Source organism: Lygodium microphyllum, chromosome 1 (assembly GCF_053477565.2).
Source record: "Lygodium microphyllum isolate KBCC chromosome 1, Lygodium_microphyllum_v1.1.10, whole genome shotgun sequence".
Lineage (NCBI taxonomy): Eukaryota > Viridiplantae > Streptophyta > Polypodiopsida > Schizaeales > Lygodiaceae > Lygodium > Lygodium microphyllum.
The window spans coordinates 154,834,319-154,858,853 of NC_141135.1; the positions used below are offsets into that span (position 1 = coordinate 154,834,319).

General features: G+C 42.9%; 1 protein-coding gene across 1 annotated transcript in view; it reads left to right on the forward strand.

The window, feature by feature from the left end:
* Positions 1–229: 229 nt before the first annotated feature.
* Positions 230–24,535, forward strand: part of LOC148041857 (uncharacterized) — a 184,734-nt gene continuing 160,428 nt past the window's right edge. Inside the window, exons 1-6 of the mRNA XM_087688807.1 lie at positions 230–425; positions 513–535; positions 9,568–9,645; positions 9,757–9,856; positions 10,218–10,362; positions 15,459–15,534. Of these exons, the coding sequence (XP_087544933.1) occupies positions 359–425; positions 513–535; positions 9,568–9,645; positions 9,757–9,856; positions 10,218–10,362; positions 15,459–15,534 (489 nt within the window). The 5' untranslated portion in view covers positions 230–358. The remainder of the gene's footprint in view (positions 426–512; positions 536–9,567; positions 9,646–9,756; positions 9,857–10,217; positions 10,363–15,458; positions 15,535–24,535) is intronic.

Consider the following 24,535-nt stretch of genomic DNA (forward strand, 5'->3'; position numbering starts at 1 on the left):
ATCATGAAGGGCGAGTGGGTAAGCTAGCAGCATGCGTGCATGAAGGGCCATATTGAGTTATAACTTTTTTTTAAAAAAAGGGGCCAATGTTTACTAAGGTATCAATACAATGTTTACTAAGGTATCAATACAATGAGGTATTAATAATAATACTTTTGCTATTTTGAGAAGTATATGTGTGCGATGCACGTACATTTGCATGGTTGGTCCTGGCTACGACCTCCAGAGGAGAGCACCTTCAAGAAAGCGTTTATTCTGATATGCCAAAACCAGCGCCCTTCCCGCCAGCGATTCTCCAGAGAGCACGTGGAGATTCTGGAATGTCAGTGATGGAGTTACATCCAGGCAGTAGAGATGGATGGCAGACTCAGACAAAATAGCAAAAATTGGAGTTCACCTCCATCGATGTGTGAAGTGCCGCCATAGTAAGTTTGTGAGAAGCGTTAACTGAACTATTGCAGCAGAATATCAGCCCTGTTCGCTTCATTTACAGGCCAGTGCTGTGGATACAGGCGTGGAACTGGAAATGAAGCAGGTAAAGTCAAGAACTATATGTATATATATAACAACCTCGGCTCAAAAGACATAGAGAACGCGCAATATTCTCAAGAGAGAGAGCCTGCACAATGGGCTCAGCGAAGGTCTAATCTAAAGAAGTATATTGGCCAAGAGTGTCAGGAAAGGTGTCGAAAATTTTCATTTGATTTCTGAGTCTAGGAGAGCCTCCTGCGTCTCCTTTGCTCTTTGAACCATCTTGGAGTCTATCACATCTTTTCTCTAAGGGTGTGAATAATCACATTACAAAGCAAGAGTCTCTTATTATCCGTGCCTTTTGCATTTGGCCATCTGCTAGCCATGAGCTCTCGTACGAGACAATGACCTATAGACCATTAAGGATATGGCATTGAGTTCTTAAAGTTACCTTATAGACCTTTGAGTTCTTGAAAATCAGGTTGAATCACTCTTGGCTCATGATCTGAAGTGTCATGGGAGATGCTTCGCAAAATATCCTTACAACTACAACTAGGCCCTAACCCAAGCAAATTGCTCTCGAAGTCACTATCATTTGTTTTTGAGCGCCTTGTCAGCACTATCAACAAGGCCCTCTCCAGACATCTTGGGCTGTGGGACTCTCCTACAGGCAATGTCTTTGAGTCTCTTTTGTTACCCCCACATTTATTAGCACAGAACTGGAAGTCTGCCCTTTTGGAAAAGGTTGGAGGATAGGTTAGTTGATCCTGCTCATGCAAACCCTCCTTTCTAATTTGGTTGTATAACCACGAAAAAAAGAAACTATTACTGGCGGACTCTCCTCTCATATTGTAAAGGTGAAAGGCCCATCCTCATGTGCACCTAGTATATCAACCAACATACCTTTCAAATAAACAAATCCCTCCACTATCCATTAGTCTAGTTTTGAGTGGTCCAATGTAGAGGAATAGCCTTGTCAGCTTTGTGCTGGTGTCATGAAGTGTGCTACTTTTCTACCATATTTGAAGTCTTCCTTTGTTTGAGAGAGCTTAAGTCTAGCATAGACTATGATCATCTATAGTTCTAAACTATTGAAAATATTAATAGATTGTCCTCTCTTCTCTCCAGCAGGCTTGCGGGTAAGTTTGAAAAAGGGCAGAAGAGACTACACTCTAGGCTTTGATAGTGATCAAACAAGGTGCTTCACTTGCCCAAGATAGGATCAAGAGAAAGCACAACAAGAAGTGATGTACCATGTTCTTGCCGAAAGTACTTGGTTTGGCCATCGCCACTCTTCCTGCAAGAGAGTGTCTAGTGATGCTCAATAATGTTCAGTATCGCATGAGTGCCAACTCTACTGCTCAAAAGAAATGTTAATATGGCAGATTATGTACCTCATGGAGATCCTATGAGAGGTGAAATGGAAATATCATTGCGGACTCAAAATCCAAGAGTTGCATGATTTATGCTGATTGAGGAGTGCTTTTGAGGCTAGATGAAATACATTCATGGTTATAACAAAGGCCTGAACAAGTTATTGTCATCAACGAATTCTACATTTATTAACTTGAAAAAGAACTTGGCCTTCACAACAAAAAGAAAAAGCGATGGTACGTAGGCATGATGTGCATGATTGGCCATTTGGGACATCTATCTTTGTAATGAGCCAAACTCTAGCTAAAAGATACATTTAGATCAATATGCAAGGAACATAGGTCAGTTCCCATGAAAGTCTAAAGTCCAGGGCTATGCCTAGCTACAACTAGCCAAGCTCTCAAGGAGCAAACCAAGAGATGCTATGTATCCCCTTCTATAGCTTGGAAACTGTAAGGTGGCCATAGCCCATGCCCTAATCCCCTAAGCAAGCCCTAGGCCTATAAATCGGTTCACTATAAACCATTCCTACCCCAAAGATTTTCGTCCTTGAAATCAACCAAAGTACAAGTGACATCTAGTAGCAGGAATACAAAGAGGATACCACAAGACGAGGTAAACATGGCTTAAAATGAAGTGGTAGGATGAAATTGGCCTGTAAATCTGATCTACAGGCTAGTGAAAATAAACTTACAGCACAGTCTCTATTGAATTTAGCAAAGGAACTAAATGGCACAAAGTACTTGAGAACTAGAGAAGTCTAGCATAGTAGACGACACCAGATTGGCCCTCAAGGTGAGTACCCCATATGGTATTCCTTTAATATTGAAGACAAGTCTTTACATGAATCATTTGTGGTGATCAATGAGGCTGTTATCATAGACTGTGTGTGGCTCTTCAATGGACTAGAGTCACTTCAATTGCTATGTTCTTAGATGCTCTCACCAACCTTGTGTAAAAATATTCCATGGTTTGCATTGAGAAAATGTAGAATGAACAAACAAGGCTAAAACATAATAACTCGGACAAACACAAAAATGCAAAAGTGCAAAATAGAGAACAAGATAATTGTGAAGGAAATGAACGAATGCTGTAAATGAATGAATGTATGAATGTCTATATAGAATGCTCAAAGGCAGAGCTGTCCAATAGCTGATGGCTCTTGTGGGACTGGGCTGAGGGAGGTGTCGGAGTATGATGTTCGCTAGAGTTAAATCCCAAGCGCTGTGACCACCAGTGCAGGCAGCAAAAACATAGGGTGTAGAAGTGTGCTTGGTAGGTTGTGACCTCCAAGACAAGCATGACAGCTGGGTGATTCACGACTGATCAGACCTGCAAAGGCAGCTTTCCATGTGGCCGGAAAACAAGGTGGGGGGTTAGGCTATCAGGTGCTCAAGGCAGTCAAAGAAGTAGTTAACCAGGTAGACGATAATGATTAGCAGCCAGATGTAAGCTGAGAACAACAAAACATCAGTGCTGGCTTGTCATGGATGCAGGCTGGATGCTGACGTCTGCTGGTGACAGCGAGTGAGTGTAGAGGGAAGGTGGTAGCAGTTGATGAGGGGCAAGCAGCCTTTGGAAGGTGAAGATTTAGTGGGACATACTGGAATTGAATGATCAGGATACTAAGTGATTGAGCATGCCATCCATTTATAGCTAAGGGACCAACCAAATTGTGCAAGTTTGCTTATGGGACACAGAAACTCTTTGTAGTATTAAAGTCTGAGTTTTGGGGCTGTTTAAATGAGCCAAACAAGGTTTAGTGTGAAATGCTCATTTTTTGGCTTAACACCTTGTTGGCACCTGTTTCATTGCTGTCCATACCCCTTGTGAAGGATATGTCATTTTGTGGTGTTGTCCAATAACAAGGTGACCCATTCAGCCTGTGTTTGCTACTATGTTTACAGATTTGATTGTTTACTGCTTGCTCAGATCTGTTTTGTACCTGGCGGCCGCTGATCATCCTGTGTTTACTGCACAAGCCTGTCAATACGCTGCTGACATCACCTTGGCAGCTGTTGCCCAGCCTCCAGCCAGCAATGTTTGCTGCCTACAGCTGCTGCCCTGATCTTCTACTGCCCTCAGGCGCTGTCTATTGCATTGTTGCTGCTGCATAGTTCACCAGATCAGTCTACATCAGTTTCAGCCCTGCATTTTGGGACAGTGCATCCTGCAGTATAATTTTCCCATACTGTCCCTCATATGGTTTGGCATTACGGCCCATTGAATTGACTGTTCACACAACCTTTGTATTTGTGATGTACTTAGTTACTCTTCACGAAGTTCCTTGTACTTTGTATTTTATCTTAGGTTATTCGCAAAGGTGTTATTAATAGAAATTTATTTTCTTGGAAAAAAAAAGTGAGAACTATGCAAGGATGATGGCTTCAAATTCTCATAGGTTACCTACCCAAGCATTCTCACCCCTCGAGTGTTGATCAATTGGTGACAGAGTTTGCCTACATAAGATTACCTTGTAGACCTTCTGGTTTTATTCTAGTGCCATAGCCTACGACTGGGCGAGGGTTTTGGGTTCTGGCACCTCCTCCATTGGCACCTTATGGTTGTCTTTTCATCCTACCCTTCTTATACAACACCTTAAAGTTCTTGCACCTCATCTGTATCTACTAAGAATGCTCACATTGAAGATATTTGTTTCAGTAGCACCATTGTTGAGTTAATGCAAGGCATTCTACTAGAATTCCGCTCTCAATTACAACACTTTCGACCTTGCATTGGAGTGGTGGGACTTGACTTATCGCTATGTGGCTTAGAATAGGACTTGTCATATCAATCCTAGCCATGAGCTCCAAGAGTTCAAAATCACAGTTGGGAATGAGCTTAAGGTCAAGTTAGCCGCATACAAACATCGCCACTTAGAGCCCCATCTCAAAGTTATGGGGTAAACCTCACAGTGGAAGTAGCATGGTGCCTACGTGCTTCTGGATTGGATAGGTTAGATTGTCATTGACGATTTTCTAGTTGGGGTTGATTTTGCCTCAAAGCAATTAGATTCCCATCGATTGGAGCACGGTGCCATTGGTTCTCTCCATTCGGTAGAATAGACATGAAAAAACTAGAAAGAATTGAACAAAGTAGACACAATGAGAAAATGAATAGGAAATGGTGAGTGTTGGGAGTTGGAAGGTGGTGTTTGGCTTCCATGTCCATTAGGTGGCATTGCTAGATAGGAAATCACCACGATGATCAGCAAGGGTGGGTATATGGGTTCATGGTCACTAAATATTTGGAGGGGATTCACTCCCCTTAGGTGCCCAGAGAGAATCATGAGACATAGAGAGCAAGAGGGAATGCGAAGATGAAGAGAGAGATAGTTGTTCTTGCCTTAATAATGAATACATATATAGGCTTTCGTACGACCTTTGGTATAACAATAGTGATGACTCTTTACATCTAACCATTTTAACTCTCCCCCAGCTAACAAGAGTCACACTGCCATTGATGGTTAGGCACCACAATTTGCACCATTTTCAACTCTAGAGGGCATGCTAGACCGGTTTGTTGGACCTTCAATGAATTCGATACTCGGGTCCACCTCGTCTTTATTGATATTAGAGCTTGAGAGTTTAGTCCAGAATCATGTATTGCACATTGATGAGGCAAGTGTAGAGACCCATTGAAAACAACCTTCCTCTTGGAAATGGTGGTGAATGACCTAATTTATCACAAATTACAGCAAGCAATGAATTCATAAATCTGAAAATGCACACTTCGCCACCTATATTGGGTCAATTCAACAAATGCATCCTTTTTGTAGCAGCCAGTGTATGGCAATTTCACATCCAAAGGGGCAGCAAAAGACTATGATGAGAGTGGAAAAGTAGTGAACTTTGAGTCCTTTAGTGGTGCACAAGATAGATTGAAAGCTTTGACTTTCATTCAACAGTTTGATGTAGCCTATTCAAGGGGAAACTTCATCGAGTCCTCGAAGATTTGAAAGGGAGCCACTTTCTTGAAAGGGAATGCATTGTAGTGGTGGTCCACTCTTTTGATACAAGGTAGAGCCCCGTCAATATGGATATAATTTAAGCAAATGTTTGTATCGAATTGGTTGACAAGTACCTTTGAGGTGGATATCATGACAGCTTGAAATAAGCTAGATGCTAAGGAATGTGAGAATTTGGAGTAATATAATAAGAATTTTTGGGATGCATCATTGCCTGCCACTTCTTATTGTCCTTGTACCCCTTCATGAGCAAGTAAAAAATATCTTTGTAGATTGTCTGAAGAAATCAGGGATTTTTGTATAAAATCCATATTGTCTAGCATGTCTTAGCTCATACAGATTGTTGCCACAGTCGATGCTTTCTTGTGTGGGAAGGATTTGGGCTTCCTAAAGAGTGGGGAGAAGCTGGACAAAAAGTTGTTTAAGGTTGAGGGAAGGGGCAGATTTGAAAATCAGCCTGAAAAGAGGCCAAAACAGCAAAGAAAGGGCTCGAAAACATTGGCACAATGAATAGAATTGATGGTTGCGAATAAATGTTTCATTTGCAAATAGGAGGGTCACATTACAAGGGATTGTATTAATTGGCAGCAAGTTGGAAAATTGGAAAATTAGGGAGATTTGAAGGGAAAGAAGCCCAAAACATTAGTGGGATTGGTGCCTGATATTGTTAGTGATCAGCTCAATGATGATGTTACTGAGTTGTAAAAAGCATGAGAAAAAGTTATGTAGAGCATGGGGCAAAATTAGAGATCAACATGCATTGATTTTCTTTTATAATGACGCATGAGCCAACTCCATCTCTATTGACATGGTAGCTTGTCTAGAAATTAGAGTTGATGAGATGGGACCCATGGGAGAAGTTGGAATAGTAGGCCATGCAAAGCCTGTCACACCACTTATTGAAAAACCTCGGTTGCATATATAGGGATATTTGGATAGTGAAGAGTTCTTCATTGCTCCACTTGAGGGTTATGATGTATTGCTTGGAATGCCATGGTGTTACCATATGCATGCAATGATTGATTCACATGCAAAAGAGATCACTATTCAGCATAAGGGAAAGACACTCACACTTGATATAAAGTTAAAAGGGGAATTTGTCCTTGTTGTATCTGTAGCTGTTATTTCTAAAGTAATGAAAAGTCATCTTTTAGCATATTTGGTTTTTACTAAGGATACAGATGATAATGAGAATATTGGGAACATGTCTAAGTTAGAGAAGGATCGCATGTCATTTTTGAAAATATATACTGATTACTTCTCTCAGTTACCTCCAGGACAACTACTGTCTGAAAGGCTTGAAGTTTATGTTACAGATCTTGTCCCTAGAAGTAGCCCACCTAATAAGCCACCCTACAAGTGAAGAAAACTATGGACTATTTGCTAAGGTTTGCATTGAGGAAACACAAAGTGCACGGTTGCAACAGAAACACAATGATATAGACACAAACGTGCAAAACTCAAACCCTAAAAGCAAAACTCAAAACTCAAACATAGAAACAAACACAAGCAGAAGGAGAGAGAAAGAGAACAACTTTGAAGTGAATGAAAAATGTAAATGGATAAAGAGTGTATAGAGTCCCCAAGGGTAGAACAGTAGTGTTAGAGAGTGACGTCCATCGGAGACGGATCCGGAGGGCTGAGACCACTAGTTGTAGCGGTAGAGAAGAGGAAATTGCAAAATGACGATGCCAGACATTGTTGAAAAACCAAATGCAAGTAGCAATGATGTAGAAGGACCTAGGTAACACCAAAAGGCTACAAACTCAGTAGATAGAGGGTTGCTTGATGGAGGAAGGGTGCTGAACACTATCACCTAGGCAACAGGATGCCAAACATAGGTAGGCACAACGATGTAGAGGGAGGAGAGTGATTTCCCACTTGATGTCTAGATAGCAGGATGCCAAACGCAAGTAGCTGGAGGAGGTGAGGATGCTGGCGATGGTTGATCAGCACCAAATGCAGCAAAGGGAAGAACTCTAGGCAGTGGGGAGCAGCTGTAGTGGCAGCTGTGGGGCAGGAGAAGGTGGAGTGGTAGTAGTCATGAAGGTTGGACAGCCATGTGGAGGGAGAGTGATGCCTGAAATGTGCACACAAGGGTTGGAAAACTGCTCAAAGGGATGAAGACTGAAGGGGGGCAGCTTGTCTATTTATAGATGTGGATGGACCCTCCCAAATTAGGGTTTCACTGAAACTCTCTCAAACTGTATACCGTTTTTGTGTTTTTTCATTACATAAGAATATTTTTGGGGCTATTCAAGAGGCTAATCAGCATGCAATGCATTTTTTAGCTCAACAACAAGTACCAATAGACCATGTGGGACTCAGGGATCCTTCCATCGGATTCCATCTTGGAGGGACCTAGAAGGTCTGGTAAGCTCATGCCTATTGTTTCATTTGCATTTGTCTTTATGATAGATTACATAGTGTACTTTGAGCCGAACAATTGGCAGGAGGCTCTTAAGCATTGCCAATGGCAAGAGGCCATGGAAACAGGAGCTTGAGAGCATTGATTGGAATGGAACTTGGATTTTGGTGGATCATCTTGGCCACAAGAATTTCATTGGGACAAGGTTGATATTTAGAAGTAAATTGAAAGCTAATGGAGCTTTGGATAAGTACAAGGCTTGCCTTGTAGTTAGAAGGATGGCATTGATTGCTTTGAGTTACTCTTCACCTATGAGTCCTATTGTTCTGTCATTGTGTTTAGTTGTACACTTTGAGTTTATCTTTTGTGCTCGAGTATTTGTTTACATAACATGCTACAACTAGGAAGGGGTTAGTAGTAGTAGTAGTAGTAGTATCTACCAAAGGCCAAAAGGATCTATGAGACCAAAATGGCTACTACTATCAGTAGTAGTAGTAGTATCTACCAAAGGCCAAAAGGATCTATGAGACCAAAATGGTTACTACTATCTACCAAAGGCCAAAAGGATCTATGAGACCAAAATGGTGATTACAACAAATCGATCTTGGCTTTCCTACTATTGAGTAATTCAAGGAGATCTAATATAGGGTCCCTATGGAGGGATCAAGAAGCTGAACAACTAATGTGTTGCAATATAACAGCAGCTCCTATTGTTATTATAATAGCCCCACTCACTCTAGAAAACTTTCAACAGTTTCCAAAAGCTTGATACTGTCTAGGTGGGAGAGTAGTAGATGCAAGGGTAGAGGGAAGGTTAGTGGTGACCAAGAACTGATCGAGGTAAGAGGTGTTGAAAAAGGTTGCAAAGCTTTGAGATACAGTTTTTCCAAGAGGAGAGAAAAAATTTACTTGCATTTGGGATGACCTATGAAGTTTGTGTTTGGGTGAATCCTTGACGAGTTTCAGTATTTTGGTTGGATGGCCTATGAAGTTTGTGTTTGGGTGAATCCTCAACGAGTTTCAGTATTTTGGTAAGATGGCCTTTATTGAAGATACAATTTTGCCATAAGAGATGTCAAGTGAGACTTAGAGGCTGTTCCTTGAATTTCATGACATTTTTGAGTACTGATTTCCAAATGTTGACACTGACATGTTTTTAGGTTTTCTGACCTCAGGTCAGGAGGCCATTGCCGAATAAACAAGAAAGTTTTTCAAATGTTTGATTCACTAAAAAAAAGGAATTAATTTCGATAAAATTCATTGTTGCAAATCAAGACTTGATTTAGCAGTGTTTATTGTTAATTGTACCATATGGTTCCTTTTGGAGTGATTGCTTTTGTGTGTTCCATTAAAGAAGTCAAACTTTGAACACTTTGGTCCTCATCAGGTCTCTTTAGATGCTGGAAGGCCTGGTGTCATTGGTATTAGCATCGGACACCATCGCAACCGTAACAAAATAGCAACGGTGAGGCTTTTCAGAGATCAGGGCTTATCTTTCAAGTTGATACCTGTCAAACTGTCATGTAGCTCGCTTCTGACACATCTTCATTGCTATTTGATATGAAAATGGGAGCAGGGTAAAACAATGGAAGTGCAGACACCACCAAGTGCTGCTGATTTGTCATCAATGGATCTATGGGAGGTCTTAAGTAGCCAAGTTGAAAGTGATATAAAGAGTATGCATGCCACTTTGGTTTAAATTTTTGCTTGATGATTAGGTAGTGGCTGATAGTCTGTTGACTAAGATTATCATGTAAGATGCCTTCCACAAATTGTTATTGTGCTAAGTTGCAAACAAGACAAAAGAGCTGTACTGAAACCATGTCCCAGCAGAATGTCGGTCACTTTTGTGTCTGGCATGTGCAGGTGTTGCCAAATACCGACAATTTTTGTGTGTCTTAACTCCTAATCCTGCATCTTTTCCTTAAAAACATGCGATGAGCCAATGTTTCAAAATACCCTTATCAAAATCCTCCCTCATACAGTCATTGAAGAACCTATAGCCAGGTCTACATAAGTATTTGATGGCACATGCAGGTACTTTGTCGCAAGAGGATTTTGCAGGTATAATTCAACAACTTGATGAAAGCTATTCCCGAGTTGCCACTCTTGAAAATGAAGTTACTAGTATGAAGGAGGAGAACCTAAAGCAGGAGTTTCGAAACCGTGTTTATGTGAAACAGTACGTTTAAGTCTCAATGAAATTGGTTAATATGGATTAAGAAAGGAAGAAATGGAGTTTTGTTTTAGGAAAAATATGTCTGCTGCAAGAGGAAAGTGCACATCATAGTGCATGGGTGGTGGTAACTAGGCATTTTCTAACCTAGTGTCTTTATTAACCTTGAGAAGTTTTGAGGATGATGTTTACAGAGGTTTACTCATGATGAATACACCCATCTCTTGGACTTCTGTCAGCATGTTTGGATAGCATGAAACATGACCCTTTATAAGCATGCATTATCGCATCTACTCCTACAGATTATTAACAACTTGCAAGGTCCTCAGTTGGTTCAATTGGACAAAATTTTGTCTATACTTGAAGTCTTGATTTGTTTTGGGCTTGTCATAGAACAAGACCCTGGTTATGGGAATCAGAGTTTCGATTTTAATAGAGCATGATGTCAAAAAGACATGCATATGGTTAGCCAAGGGCAAGGGCATTACTGGCTGGCCAAGGTTTCCAAGTGCATTAAATTCGCAAGTGGCATGATGAAATTTGAATTCCAAGGGAGCCAAAGCTGCTAAGTACATACATTTCACAACTGCTAGGAAGTTTACAGCAAGTGGCATGATGAAATCTGAATTCCAAGGGAGCCAAAGCTGGTATGTACATACATTTCACAACTGCGAGGAAGTTTACAGCAAGTGGCTAATGCTATCTTGTATAAGGAGATTTGATGTGAAGTGAGGGTAGTAGAAGTCACTAGAGAGAAGATAATTGGAGTGGAAGAATTGAACTTCGATCGAGATAGCATAGACTATGATGGAGCACTCGCAAACACCTTAGTGACTATGGGCCAAAGTAGTGGCACCGCCATCCACATCCTTAAATCGCTCACCTACATCAACCATAGTTGGTATGATGTCTTTTGAGGCTTATTTTGCTCAAAAGCTGGATGTCTCGTATTTTAGGGTTTTTGGGTGTAATGCTTATGTTCACATTCCGAAGAAACAAAAGGATAACTTTGATTGGCTTCCAAAAGACATGTGTTCATGGGTTATAGCTCGATGTTGCAAGGATATAGGCTTTACGATCCTGTTTCACGGAAGGTATACATGAGTTGAGATGTTTGATTTGTGGAGTTTCTAGCTATAGAGGGGGGTGTTGAACATCTTGCACTTCCAGGTCATAGTTGAGCACCTGAGCCCGTACCTTCGGAGCCTATGCCTCATTAGTGGAGGAGGAGATTGCTTCACCATTGGATTCACTTGTTGAGTCGGAACTGGTGGAAGCTCTGGAGACTTTGGTAGAGGCAGAGTGGCGAGGGGAGTATGAGCCTTCTCTCGTTGGGCATGTGATACAATCTATGATACAAGGATCGAGGGAGTTTTTGAGGAGTGGCAACTGCAAGATAGCCCGCTGTGATCTCGAAGAAACCAAGCATACTCCACCGAGCTTGTTTGTACTAACTATTGTTTGATGTCTCATGCCATATAGGATAGGGAGCCCACCTTCGTGAAGGAGGCTTTGCAGTCACAACATTGGAAGAAGGTATGGAGTAGGAGTTGGATGCGATTGAGCGGAATGACACTTGGGATCTTGTGCCGTGGTCCATTCATTGGAAGGTGATTGGAATCAAGTGGTTCTTTAAAAGCAAGTACCATAGTGATGGCACTCTAGATAAACACAAGGCATGGCCTGTTGCAAAAGTGTTTGCACAACGGTTGGGAGTGGATTTCCATGATACCCTTATACCTATTGCTCAGATGGCTACCATTAGGGCCGTTCTTGTGGTAGCTAGCCATAGGAGATGGCTGGTTTATCAGCTTGATATGAAGTTCATATTTCTTAACGGAGATTTGAAGGAGGAGATCTATGGTGAGGAGCCTCTTTGTTTTTCCTCATCAAATGGCAAAGTGTATAGGTTGAAGAAGGCCCTTATGGCCTCAAATAGGCTCTGCGTGCTTGGAATGAGAAGATTAGCTTGTTCCTCCAAGGGAAGTTAGGGTATCATCGTTCTTGTGCTGATCTCTAGTTGTATGTCTACATCTTAGTTGGAGGGCATGCGTTGTTCGTGCTTTATGTGGATGATCTCATTTTGACAGGTGACCATGCCTAGAAGGTTAAGTAGACAAAGGAAGCACCATATGAGATGTTTGATGTGCCACACGAGATGTTCAAGATGATGGATATGGGCCTTCTCCACTTCTTTCTAGGTCATGAGATTTGGCAAACTCCTAGTGGGCTTTTTATCTCCCAATAGCAAAATGCACAGAAGCTTTTGACTACATTTGAGATGGAGTGTAATGCTCTTTTTACCCCCATGGATCTGAATTGGAAAGCTACGGCCCATGCAAATTCATCGGCGGTGGGTGCTACCTGCTACAAGCAATTGCTTGGATCATTGATATGGCTTCTTAATACTCGGACTGATTTGTGTTTTCTTGAAGGTTTGTTTGAAGGATTCAAGAGTGAACCCAAGCTGGTTCATTGGGAGGTTGTTATGAAGATTTTGTGGTTCGTGAGGGGGACCCTTGACCTAGGTATTTATTATCTAGCAGGTACAAGAGATTTAACCTTGGCTCTATAGGGCTAGATAGATTCAGATTGGGTTGGAGATGTTGACTATAAGAGGTCAACAATAGGATATTGCTTCACTTTGGGTGCATGTGTTCACTCTTGGAGTAGCAAGAATCAGCCCATTGTTGCCCTATCATCTATAGAAGTGGAGTATCGAGTGATAACACATGCAAGATAGTGTGGCTTCAGCAATTGTTAGAAGAGCTTGGTTGTCCTTAGAGTCTGCATTGCAACAATGAGAGTTGCATTGCTTTGGCAAAGAATCTTGTATTCCATGCTAGGTTGAAGCACATTGAGATATAGTACGATTTCATTTGGGAGAAGATCTTGGATGAGATCATTGATGTGGTGTACTGCAAGACCAAGGACAACTTGGTAGATTTGTTTATGAAGGTTCTTCCTTAGGCTGTTCTTCGATAGTACTCCATATCCGACCTGAGAAGGCATTGTAGTTCACTGCTTGACAGTTAGTATTCTTGGGCATAGTTACACACTTCCTGTTTGATGGTCGGATAGCTCTATGCAGTTACTAGGACATTTTCAGCATTTCTAGATAGTTGGGCAGGCCAACAGACTGCGTGGGATGCTACATGGCAGTCTGTTTTTTCTATGCAGCATTATTATGATTATTTTATTCAGTGATTGCATTTTTGCAGCAGTCAGCCAGTTTTTAAGTGGCCAACCTGATCAGATTTTCCCTATTTTTTGGCTTATTTATAGACTGTCCTGCCCTTGTCATTTCTCACTTGGTATTTTAGGTGGAGAGAGAGATTGGCTCATGGTGATACATTCGACAGCCCATGTACATATATACAAAAATCCACTCTGATCAGTTGTACAGAGAGTCATTTGTACGATTTGGGTTGGTCAGGGTGTGCTGTTTCTTGATGAGAGAGAATTCACACTTGGGTTATCCATAATGTCCCTGTTTGACTCAGACTAAGGCTCATCTGCAAGAAATGACTGTGCATAACCAATGACAGATAACACTGGTTGGGCAGGAGTCCTCCACAGCTGGGGTAGCTGTTAATGAAGAGGAAGCTGATGAAGGATGGTGAGGAGACTTGGCATTGAAAGTGGGGAATGGGATGATCAGTGTAAATGAAGGAATGCGCACAGCCTGTCCTCTTACAGGAGTTTTTTGGGCATTTGTTCTGCCACCAAAAAAAAAAATCTTTTTCCTTAAATAATTATTTTTAGGGCTGTTTTGGTGGAGTTAAATTAGATAGGAATGCACAATAATTTATTTGACATTAAGGCCTTCGATATTACTTGCTTGACAGTTGTGCTGCTTGGGAATTGTCTATGTCTAGATTGTCATATGCTTTGGCAGGTGATATGCTGACTGGCAGATGACGTGGTCGAAGGGACATTGTTCCAAGGGACGGTCTATGATGTCCAAGATATGTCATTGAGAACTTCTTGTAACCCTATCTACAGCCATGTGCCAACTATATCCTGCAGGATACACCCATTGCATGTTTACATGATTGTGGTGTCATGAGCAGTAGAGCCATAATACTCTTTGTTATTGAGCACACGAGTCCATATTGCTTTAGACTTAATTAATCAAATCTTACCTCAATAAGATGCCATGTTCAATTGGCAATGTTTATGGGTTCAGATGGGATTACCTTACGACAAAGATAGCCAAAACCTAGACATTGTTGGAGCAGATTGACTTGAGTAGAAGCCATAAAGCCATCCAGCTCCTCTGCATCTTTATGGCCTCTAGTCTGCAAGCATGGGTCTACCACTGCTGGCATGGGCAAGAGGTGGGCTGACATGTGGTCAATTAAAACCCAATTAAGATTGCTTCCAAGTAGGTAGACCTATTGTGGAATGGTGATCACTAGCATTGAGAGCTCAAGAAGAGTGGTTCCAAGCAGGGTGCTGAATGGTGTGTTGCTCCCATTCAGACCTCAGGAAGAGTGGTTCCAACCAGGTCGACCTGCTTCACACCCCCTACATTAAGCTGGTTTGATCAATGCACATGTATATTTTTATCCTGTGGTTCACAGGTTAAAAATTTCTACTGGCTGATCAATTCTGAGTGATGTCAGAAGGGAGGTTGTGCTGTTGAAGTTTTGTTGAATGCTAGTGGGGAAATCTCATGCGAAAGTTGAGTTTGACAAGAGTAACTGGCCAAAACAATAGTGTATATGTGTCATGTACTTTCCACTTTTTCATACTAATGGGACATGAGAAACTATGTTGTGAATAGGTTGCAAGTGCAAAGCGACTTGTCTGTGGGGTATGAAGGCTGCACTAGGTCCCTTTGGCAACTTTACATGTATGTCCAGCTGGATGAAACCTTCCATGGGGCTGGTTTGCAGCAGCATATATGTGTGGGGATTGCGCAGCAGTGGGCAGTTTGCAGACTTGATTTGTAGCGTTGTTGAATTGTTCTTTGTAGAAAGATTTTGATCCTCTTTATGCTTGCCTGGTTTATCATATGGTATGTGCCCTAACCTTACAAAGGCCTGAAATATTTGCTGATACTAAAAAGATGTCCCCTTATATCTTGCCTTAACCAGGTTAGAGGATGAAATAGACAGGTTGAAACAGAAGGCTGAAATTGATTTGGTGGAATTGAAAATCCGGCAAAATCAGGTAAGAAATTTGGTTGACATTTAAAACTGTGTAAAAGCAGTGTGTGCTTTAAGCATGATTTACATTGGATTGATTTTGACCTACTTATATAAAATCCATGTCCGTGTGGTGTTTTTCTGGTCCAATTTCTGATCAGCATTGGTTGGATGTTGCTAGCAACTGTTTAAATTGTTCACTCTTAATGTAGGTTATAATCAAGACTGTAAATGAGGCTTTAAAGGCTACCTCAAATGCAAGGAGTGGTTTGACAAAAGAAACTGATGATGGCCACGACATCAAATCTTAATATCCAAATATTAACATGTTTGACTTGAGTAGAAGCCATAAAGCTACCAGGCTCATTTTCCACTGAAGTTATGCCATGAACTAAGTCTGAAGGGTGCTATTCACAAGTATAAGCTAAATTGAAGCCCGTAGTCCTGGAGCTGACTATATGTCTAGCTTTTTGGAAATGGCTTCTTTGTTGCTTTCCTACCAAACAAGCTTTGCAAGTTTGTTTCATTTCACCAAAGTCAGGTAACCATCCATTCTTAAGCATTTGATTTCCCTTCAATCCAATGTATGTGGGGGATGAAGGTGGTCTCATGCTTGAGAGGTCGTATAGATCATTTTCCAATATGGGTTTTGCATCTTGAGGATGTGTCTATGCTTCCCTCATCTAGCTTCTTACCTTTTTCATTGTTTCCAACTGATGGTTCAGATCAGGCCAACCTTCAAACTCTTCTTTTCTTTCATCTTTGGAGCAGATGTTTCTGCCTCCACATCAAAGACTTGTTTTCCCTTAGTCAACATTGTAGTGCTATCTGTTTTCAAGGTGAATCTGTTTCTATAAAAGGGGCTAGTAAGAAATTATCGTCCGATTAAGACCAACTTCATCATGCTTGGGCTACTGTGACTTGTTTCAATACACTAAGTCAACTCGTGGCCAACAGTTAAGCATAAGCCCATGAGTAGGCTATGTGCAAGAATAAAAGATTGGTTTACTAGATCTATGACCAAATTTTTGAAGTAGCAGAAGAACATGGAGCTATTCATTTGTAATTGTGCTTAATTTCGCAAATGCATGGGAAATCTACCATTTGAATCTATGCTGGATATGCATCATTGTATGCATCAGGCCACCTTGACAATTAGTCGTATACTCAAATGTTGCAGATTGAGAATGAGGTCCCATCATTGGAGGAGCAAATCAAATCATTGAAGGACGTTTTACATGATCTAAACATCTCAGAAGCTTTGTAAGATGCCAATCAATCAAATATTTGGTCTTGTAATTCAACTAACGCTTACTAAATTACTAAGATTAATCATGATTAGTACTGTGGTTTGATCTTTTTCCTGATAATTTCTCATTCTACACTTTAAACTGCACTGCAATTTCTATACTGGGTACAGTAAAGCTTTTCAGGTGTATAGAGCTGACAAACATTCTGCACTTTAGAATGCACTAGAAATGCTATCTCTGATACAGTCAAAGTTTTCAGGTATATGGAGCTGACAAGCATCCCTAAGGAAAGACGAACAGTCCGAGAGCACATTTTAGTCCTTTCTTATGAACAAATGTCAAAATATCGAGAAGAACTTGGAGTGTTACACCAAGAACGGGATACCTCCAGGTTCTCTTGCGAAACAAATGATAAACTATCTATATGTTTTCTTGTCTTTCCATCCAGTGATATTACCAATCTATGCGAAGACACAGAAGCTGAACTGACATTTAATCGCTTATAAAGCATTGCGATCTTGTCACTAGACACAATGCACAGTTGAGTTTTGAGTCTGTCCTTGAAACCTGCTATTTAAAACTTTTTAGCAGATTGCATCTATGGATTTTTGATTTTTACCAAACTAGGGCATGATCACAAGGTTGTCTCCATATGTAGTATGGACTGATTGGTACAGGTACCATATCATTTGTATTTGTACAAAAAAGTAGGGCCTTTTTTGCCACGCTCCCCCAAGCCTACAACTTTCTTTCTTTCTTCTTTCATTTTTTTCCTTCTCTCTCTTTTTTTTTGTGAAGATAATTGAATTAAGTAGTAAATATTTACATCAGACCATCAGGTCAACATTCTCTCTGTATCTCTTACTTTCTATTACATTAGACCATCAGGTCAGCATACTCTGTCTCTCTCACTCTCTCTCTGTCTAATATTTACATGAGGCCTGTAGGCTCTCAGAACAACTAGAACAACCTATTACATGAACAATACTAATAAATCACATAGAAGGAACAGCTGGAGTAGAGCGAACAATTGCCAGCCAGGGAGCAGCAATATCCAGAAGAACCAGGTCAATTGACATCATAGAAGAGATTTGCCATAACACTAATCCATGCACACGGGCCACATGCCCATGGATTCCGGATGCTGAATAAAAAATAAAGGCATTGTGAGTACGCTATATATTGCATAGGGCTGTCCATCTAAGAAAATGGAATAGGTAGGAACAATCTGAATGCAAAGAGGGCATAGAGGACATATTTCCCATAATCCATGAACTAACTAGTATGCGGTGCTGAGTTACCTTACCGAGGACCACACATGGGAAATGAAATTCCAGATTTGTCGTGCAATAGGGCAAGAGACAAAAAAGTGAAGCAATGTCTCATCACATGTAGTACAGAAAACATGACTTGCAGAGATCTTTCGGGCATGGAGCACTTCTCCCGTTGGAAGACCCCCAATGAGCAGCCTCCATATGAACACTTTACCTTGATACAGAACCTTTTTTATAGACTCCACATGAATGACCTTGGCCAACAATTGGCACTAGATACCACCAAGTACATAACTAGTTAGTACAACAAACACCTCAAGTGCTAGCTAGGGTTTAGTACGTTAGAAATTCTGTCTAGTATCGCACTTGGTTGCCAAGTCGAGACCCTCAAACCCAAAAGTCCTACCCACAATTCATGGAATGTTGGGTTAATTGGACGCCCATATAATAACCATCTAAGGCTTTACCCTAAGGATCGAATGACCCAATACTAGACTTCTGATTGAGTCTAGAAACCCTAGGGCCAAACGTTATTGGCCTAGCAAGGTTAGGGTTGGGTTGGGTAAGAAGACACCCCAAATCCTACACCTTGACTAAACAAATTCCTTGGCCAAAAAACGCCGTTTGATGGGTGAAATGATCCCATGAGTTAGGTGCGACACTTGTGCAACAAGTTGCAATGTCGCATGGCTTGTGTTTTAATCACAAGATGGATTTGCCACTCCTTGGAACAAGGTTGGCAGGTTCCAGCACAAGTCTAACTTGCAAAAGGATGAGTAGTCATCCTGCTACATCACCCTTCTTGGGCTGATTGCCAAGTAAGGGGAGGTTATGTTTTGCCTAGCATGCAAAGGATCAATCAAGTTAGAGCGACATGGTCGCCAGGATTTACTATCTTAAGGAACCTAAGGTATTGGTTAATTTGGGTTGACAGGGTATAAACCCTAGCTCAAGGATAAAAGGGTAAACAAACAAACCCTTGGGGATCTTGCCAAGTGGCAATTGATCTTGGAATGAATGCTGGATGCATTCGGAGAAAAGGATTCACACCTTAGCAGTTGGCCAAGTAAAACGACCACTGGATTGATTGTGTTTGTACAATTTAGGAGCACTGTTTGTATTGCTTTGCTCAAAGAATCTAAGGCTGGAAGATAATTGATTGCTTCAGGTTGAAGGCCTGGAGGGAGAGGCAGCATCAGTTACCCCCGACTGTCTGCCTGACCCTAACAAAGGGGGTTGTTAGCCGCGTCGGGAATGTGGATCGAAAGATGAGGGGTGCGTGGCAGAGCTTATTTCTTGGATGGGGAAGAAGAAGACCTTGCATTTACTAAAGAGGTGGAAAGAGGCACCATCCATGCAGCCATCAATGATCAAGAGGCTAAATACCAATATACCATCTTACAAGTGCATGTGGAGCACCAAAGTAAATCCTTTAAAATTCTCATTGATTGTGGTGCTGCTCTTTTCTTCATGTTTCCTAAGTGTATATAAAAAAGCTATAGCTAAATTCAAAACGAGTTAAGATAATCATACTAGCAAATGAAAAAGAAGTCTATTCAACCCAAATAGTAAGAAAAGTAAAACTACACTTAGGAAACTTTACAGAAAAGGAACTAGAGGAGGCTTTCCATACACAGGATGGGTAGAAATGCCCGGCGGAGGATGGCCTCTCTTAGGCCTTCTTCGCTACCTACTGGGAAGTTGTGAAGGACCCCCTACTGATGGCCTTCTAGGAGATTTTCGCTTCAGGATAGATGCCAGAGAGTCTCTCGGCAGGCCTTATTAGTCTTCTCCCCAAAGGGGGAGACCCGTTGGAGCTTTCCCAGTGGAGACCGATCACCTTATTGTCAGTGTCCTATAAGGCATTGGCAAAGATTATTGGTAGGCGACTACGCCCTGTGCTTCCAGATATCATCCATGACACACAAACAGGATTTGTCCAGGATAGGAGCATCCTAGACAATGTATTTACCTTCTTTGAGGGGACAGAGTGGGCTCAGCACAGTGGGCAGAGATTGGCAGTACCTCTCTTGGATTTCGAGAAAGCTTATGACAGGGTGGACTGGGATTTCCTAGAGGGAACCAGGGTGAGGTTGGGATTCCCCCAAGCTTGGGTTCATGAGGCCTTGACCTATATAGGTCGGCCACCAGCAGGGTTCTCATAGGCGGAAGGCGAGGGAAGGAGTTTCGGCTGGAGAGATCAGTTCAGTAGGGCTGCCCCTTGGCCCCATACCTGTTTCTACTCTTTGCAGAGGCGATGTCTCACTTCCTCAGGTCACGTGTGAGCGGATTACGCGGCCTTCGACTTCTAGTGAGAGAGGAGACTGAGTTTTTAGACTTAGAGTACGCAAATGATATAGCCGTCTACATAGAGGACGATGACTTGATGTTGGAGAGAATGAGGCTGGCTCTTGACGTATTCTGCGGTGCAGCAGGAGTGAAAATCAACTGGCGAGAGTCGGTTGGTTTCCTCACAGACCTGGACTCCAACACGGAGTGGGGCGTCCACCTAGGATTTAGATGGGTGAGCAGAGGGCAGACCGTCTGGTACCTAGGATTCTAGGTGGGACTCGACATCACTCCTGCCCAGCACTTTCTTCTTGTCCTTGATGCTATTTGGAGGAAATTGACCTACTAGAGCACGGTTCGCCTCTCACTAGCCGGAAGAGCCCTGGTGGTTAACCAGGTCCTCCTAGCGAGGGCCTGGTACATCGCCTTGTGTTGGTGCTTCTCCTCATCGTGCATAGTGCAACTTCGCCGCCTAGTGCGGAATTTCCTTTGGTTAGGGTCTGATGTTTCAAGGGATTCTAGGGCCAATGTGGCGTGGGCGACCATCATATGACATAGGTCAGAGGGAGAGCTTGGGATCATTGATCCACAGTATCAGAGTATGGCTCTCTTGGGCAAGCCACTTGTCCACGGTCTCACACTAGCCGGGTAGACCTGGAAGGTCTTATTGTAGGAGGGCCTTCAGGATGGTAGACCGAGGCTTGGCGGTGAGTGGAGGCCATCCCTGAGATGGATTTTCACGTCAGCCCAGATCAACCCCCCCAGATTACCTTTCCTTCGCAGCTTACTCCACATGTGGTAGGACCTCCGTAAGGCCCTAATCCTGAGCCCCCCAGGCTGCCAGGAGGAAATAGACTGTCAGCCGGTGATCTGGAACCCCCAGGTCAAAGATCGGGAAGGGGCACAGATAAGTGAGCACCCCCACATCCAGTGGGTTGGATGGGAGGCTGGCCCTACTCGTACCATCAGGACATGGCAAGAGGTGTACAGAATGGCAAACGAGGAGGTGTTGCAGCAAGTATCAGGTTGCCAGAGAGGAGTGGAGTTGAGAAGGGAGATAGACGCAACAATACCTCCGGAGTGGCTTACTCCCCCGATACGTGAGCCAATAGAGCTCGGGGAGGTATAGGCAGCTAGGTTTTCACTAGCAGGCATCCCCCTTCAGGTGGTAGGTAGAGTGGGTGGTGCCTTGCAGGGGACTTTCTTCGCTGTTTAGGAGGGGGGACGTCTGGCCTTTAACAGAGGGCAGCAGGATGAGGGGATTGCCACCCTTTCGTGGAGGAGGATTCGGGTGGTGGGTCTTCAGGGGAAGACATGGTGACTGGACCCCTATGTTTTCTGGAAGGAGCTCAGGGAGCTTCGCCTTTGGATTTGGAAGGGTAGACCACTTGATGAGCTGGAGTGGGATCCAAGAGAGTGGCTATGGCCGGCCTCTACGGTCTCCAAGAAGCCACCCAGGTTCCTAGAGTGTACTACCAGGATTGGCAGACATGTACTGATGTTGGAGGATATGGACTGGGCACCATCACGTAGCAGGCACGAGGCAGAGCACAGCATCACGGAGCCCTTCCGACGGACCTTCTGGCACCACCTATGGGATAGTTGGAGGCCAAGGAGGGTGTCGTATTTTTTATGGCTAGTGGCACATGGAGGCTTGGCAGTGGGAAGTTGGCGTGTCCAAATGCAGGAGGGATGTTGTAAGCGCTGCACACAGCAGCCTCTGGAAACCCCAAAGCACTGCCTTTGGTCATGTGAGGAGGCGCAGCTCGTGTGGAGAGGAGCATGCCGCATCCTTCGCCGTATAGCACCCAGCCTTGGGTGTATCTCATGGGGATCTTTCTATTGGCAGGCAGTTAGCCAGGGCCGTCACCTTTTGTATGAGGCCGAGATTCAGGACACGATAGTCATTATCGAGGCAGGGTCATGCGCAGTGATCGGTTTGGAGGCTCTGCCCATCCGCCAGGTACTGGAGCCCACAACAGACCACTCGGAGGTATGGGAGATCCTAGGGAGTCTTACTGGATGGCATATCTGAAAGGCGCGGTGTCAAGAGGCTTTTGGCAGAGAGAGACTTTCAACACATGCAACCTTAGTAGAGCTCTGGATTTCCATCATCCACTCCCTCTGCGGCTGATGGGATCAAGTGTAGGGCGAGTCCAGGGCTCGTCAGGAGCTCCAAGGTCACTTCATGCGCACTTGGGGCAGCAAGGGTCGTTTCTTCGTGATGCAGGCAGGCATCCCCAGTTGGCAATATAACCCCCCCCACATGGCTTCTTGCCCCCATCCCCCCAGAGCACCTTGAGAGGCTTGTATACATGATGTATTGGTGACTTTGCATCAGCTCCAACTAGTCTGTTGAGCATGAGCACGCTGTTGTAATCAGTTTTTTGAGTAATATAATCAGCCACATTTTACTTGCAAAAAAAAAAGTAAAAATAGAAACACAGACAAAGAGAGAAGGAGAACTCTGAAGTGAATGAATCAATGCAGTAAATGAATGTAAGAGTATACAGAATGCTCAAGGGCAGAGCGACGAGTGTCAGAGTGTGACATCCGTTAAAGAGGGATCCCAAGTATTGTAACCACTAGTCAGATTGTATTGGAGGGTGTAGAAGACCAAAAGGTAGATCACCGGAAGCAGTAGGATGCTTGCTGACAGCAGCGGAGATATATGAGGATGCCGGTGATGGCTGAAACTGCTACATGCAGCAGAAGAGGTGTCTACTGGGGCTGGCGATGGCTGTTTGGGGCCAAATGCAATAGTGGAAGAAGCGCTAGGCAGCATGCAGTAGTTGGAAGGGCAGTTGCTAGGGGTTGGAGCAGCAGATGGAGTGGTGGCAGTAGTCACAAAGGTTGGACAGCCACATGGAGGAAGGCTGATGGTGAAGATCTTCACGTGAATGCGAAAAACCTGCATAGAAGGGATGAAGACTGAATGGGGGTAGCCTGTCTTTTTATAGATGTGGATGGACCCTCCCAATGAGGGTTTCACAAAAATTCTCTTGAACTGCGTATTGATTTTGCATTTTTTCATCAAATAAGTATGTTTTGGGGCTGTTTAAGAGGCTAGTTAGCATGGAATGCATTTCTTATTCAACAAGGGGGTCCTCATAGCTTTTGCTTCCACCATCCGATGGTAAGAGAGGGAGGCTTCTTCTCTTAGTGCTTACAAGATTCTGGTCACTATTCTTTGAGCTTCTTTTGTATCATCATCCGTTTAAATCTTGATGAGCATGATATCTATACTACCTCCTCCTCTTCTTCCTTCTAGTGCTTTTATAGTTTGTAGGACACAAAGGCTTCTTTCTCTTTTTCCATGGCAAGCACTGTCAATTTCCATTCCTTGTCTTTTTTATCCCTTTGCTCATTTAGTTCATTGAGTAAGTCATCAAATTCTTAAGTGGGACCCTAAGTGAGACGAGAAATGTAGGCAGATGAGCCTTCCAATCTAGGCACCTTCTTTCTCTTTTTCCATGACAAGCATTGCCAATTTCCATTCCTTGTCTTTTTTATCCCTTTGCTCATTTAGTTCCTTGAGTAAGTCATTAAATAATAAATTCTTGAGTGGGACCCTGAGTGAGACGGGGAATGTAGGCAAATGAGGTGCATACTACCCTTTCCTTCATCATAGAGTGGTCGACTTGGGATCCACCATATTGTGGCACATCATATGGCGGCATACAACACATACCTCTATATTTTTCCTTTGTCATAGATGCCTTGGCAAGTAGTTGGAATAGCCTTTTTGTTTTCTGATATTGAAGCCAACCGTCCCTCTTTTTCCCCATGGGCACTACTTATTTTTTAAAAGAATGAGAAAAGATAGTCCAACAAGGTTTTATCACCTTTGCAAGTCCTAGCACGCCAATGGGCAGCCGATAAGAACCCTTATTCTCATGCCTTGGCCTCTCTAGGGCGGCCCTTTGGGCTCATGCGGTAAGATAACCATGGATTTTTCAGTCTTGGTAGTTTCTTGGGCAGCCCATCCTTGGACCAATGGCCTAGCTGCTTTGGGGTGGGAAGCCCGGGGGTAAACTGGGTAAGCTATGCTTGCAGTCCCCTTGGGTTCTAGTTTTGGGCCTGAGAGGAGATGCTAAACTAAAAAAGTGCATTATAGTTTAAACCTTCATTAGCTCATTTAAAATAGCCTTAAAACTCTTCTTGCAGCCACGAGCTGCATTTCCAGCCTGCCCTGCATTTTTGGACAGTTGGT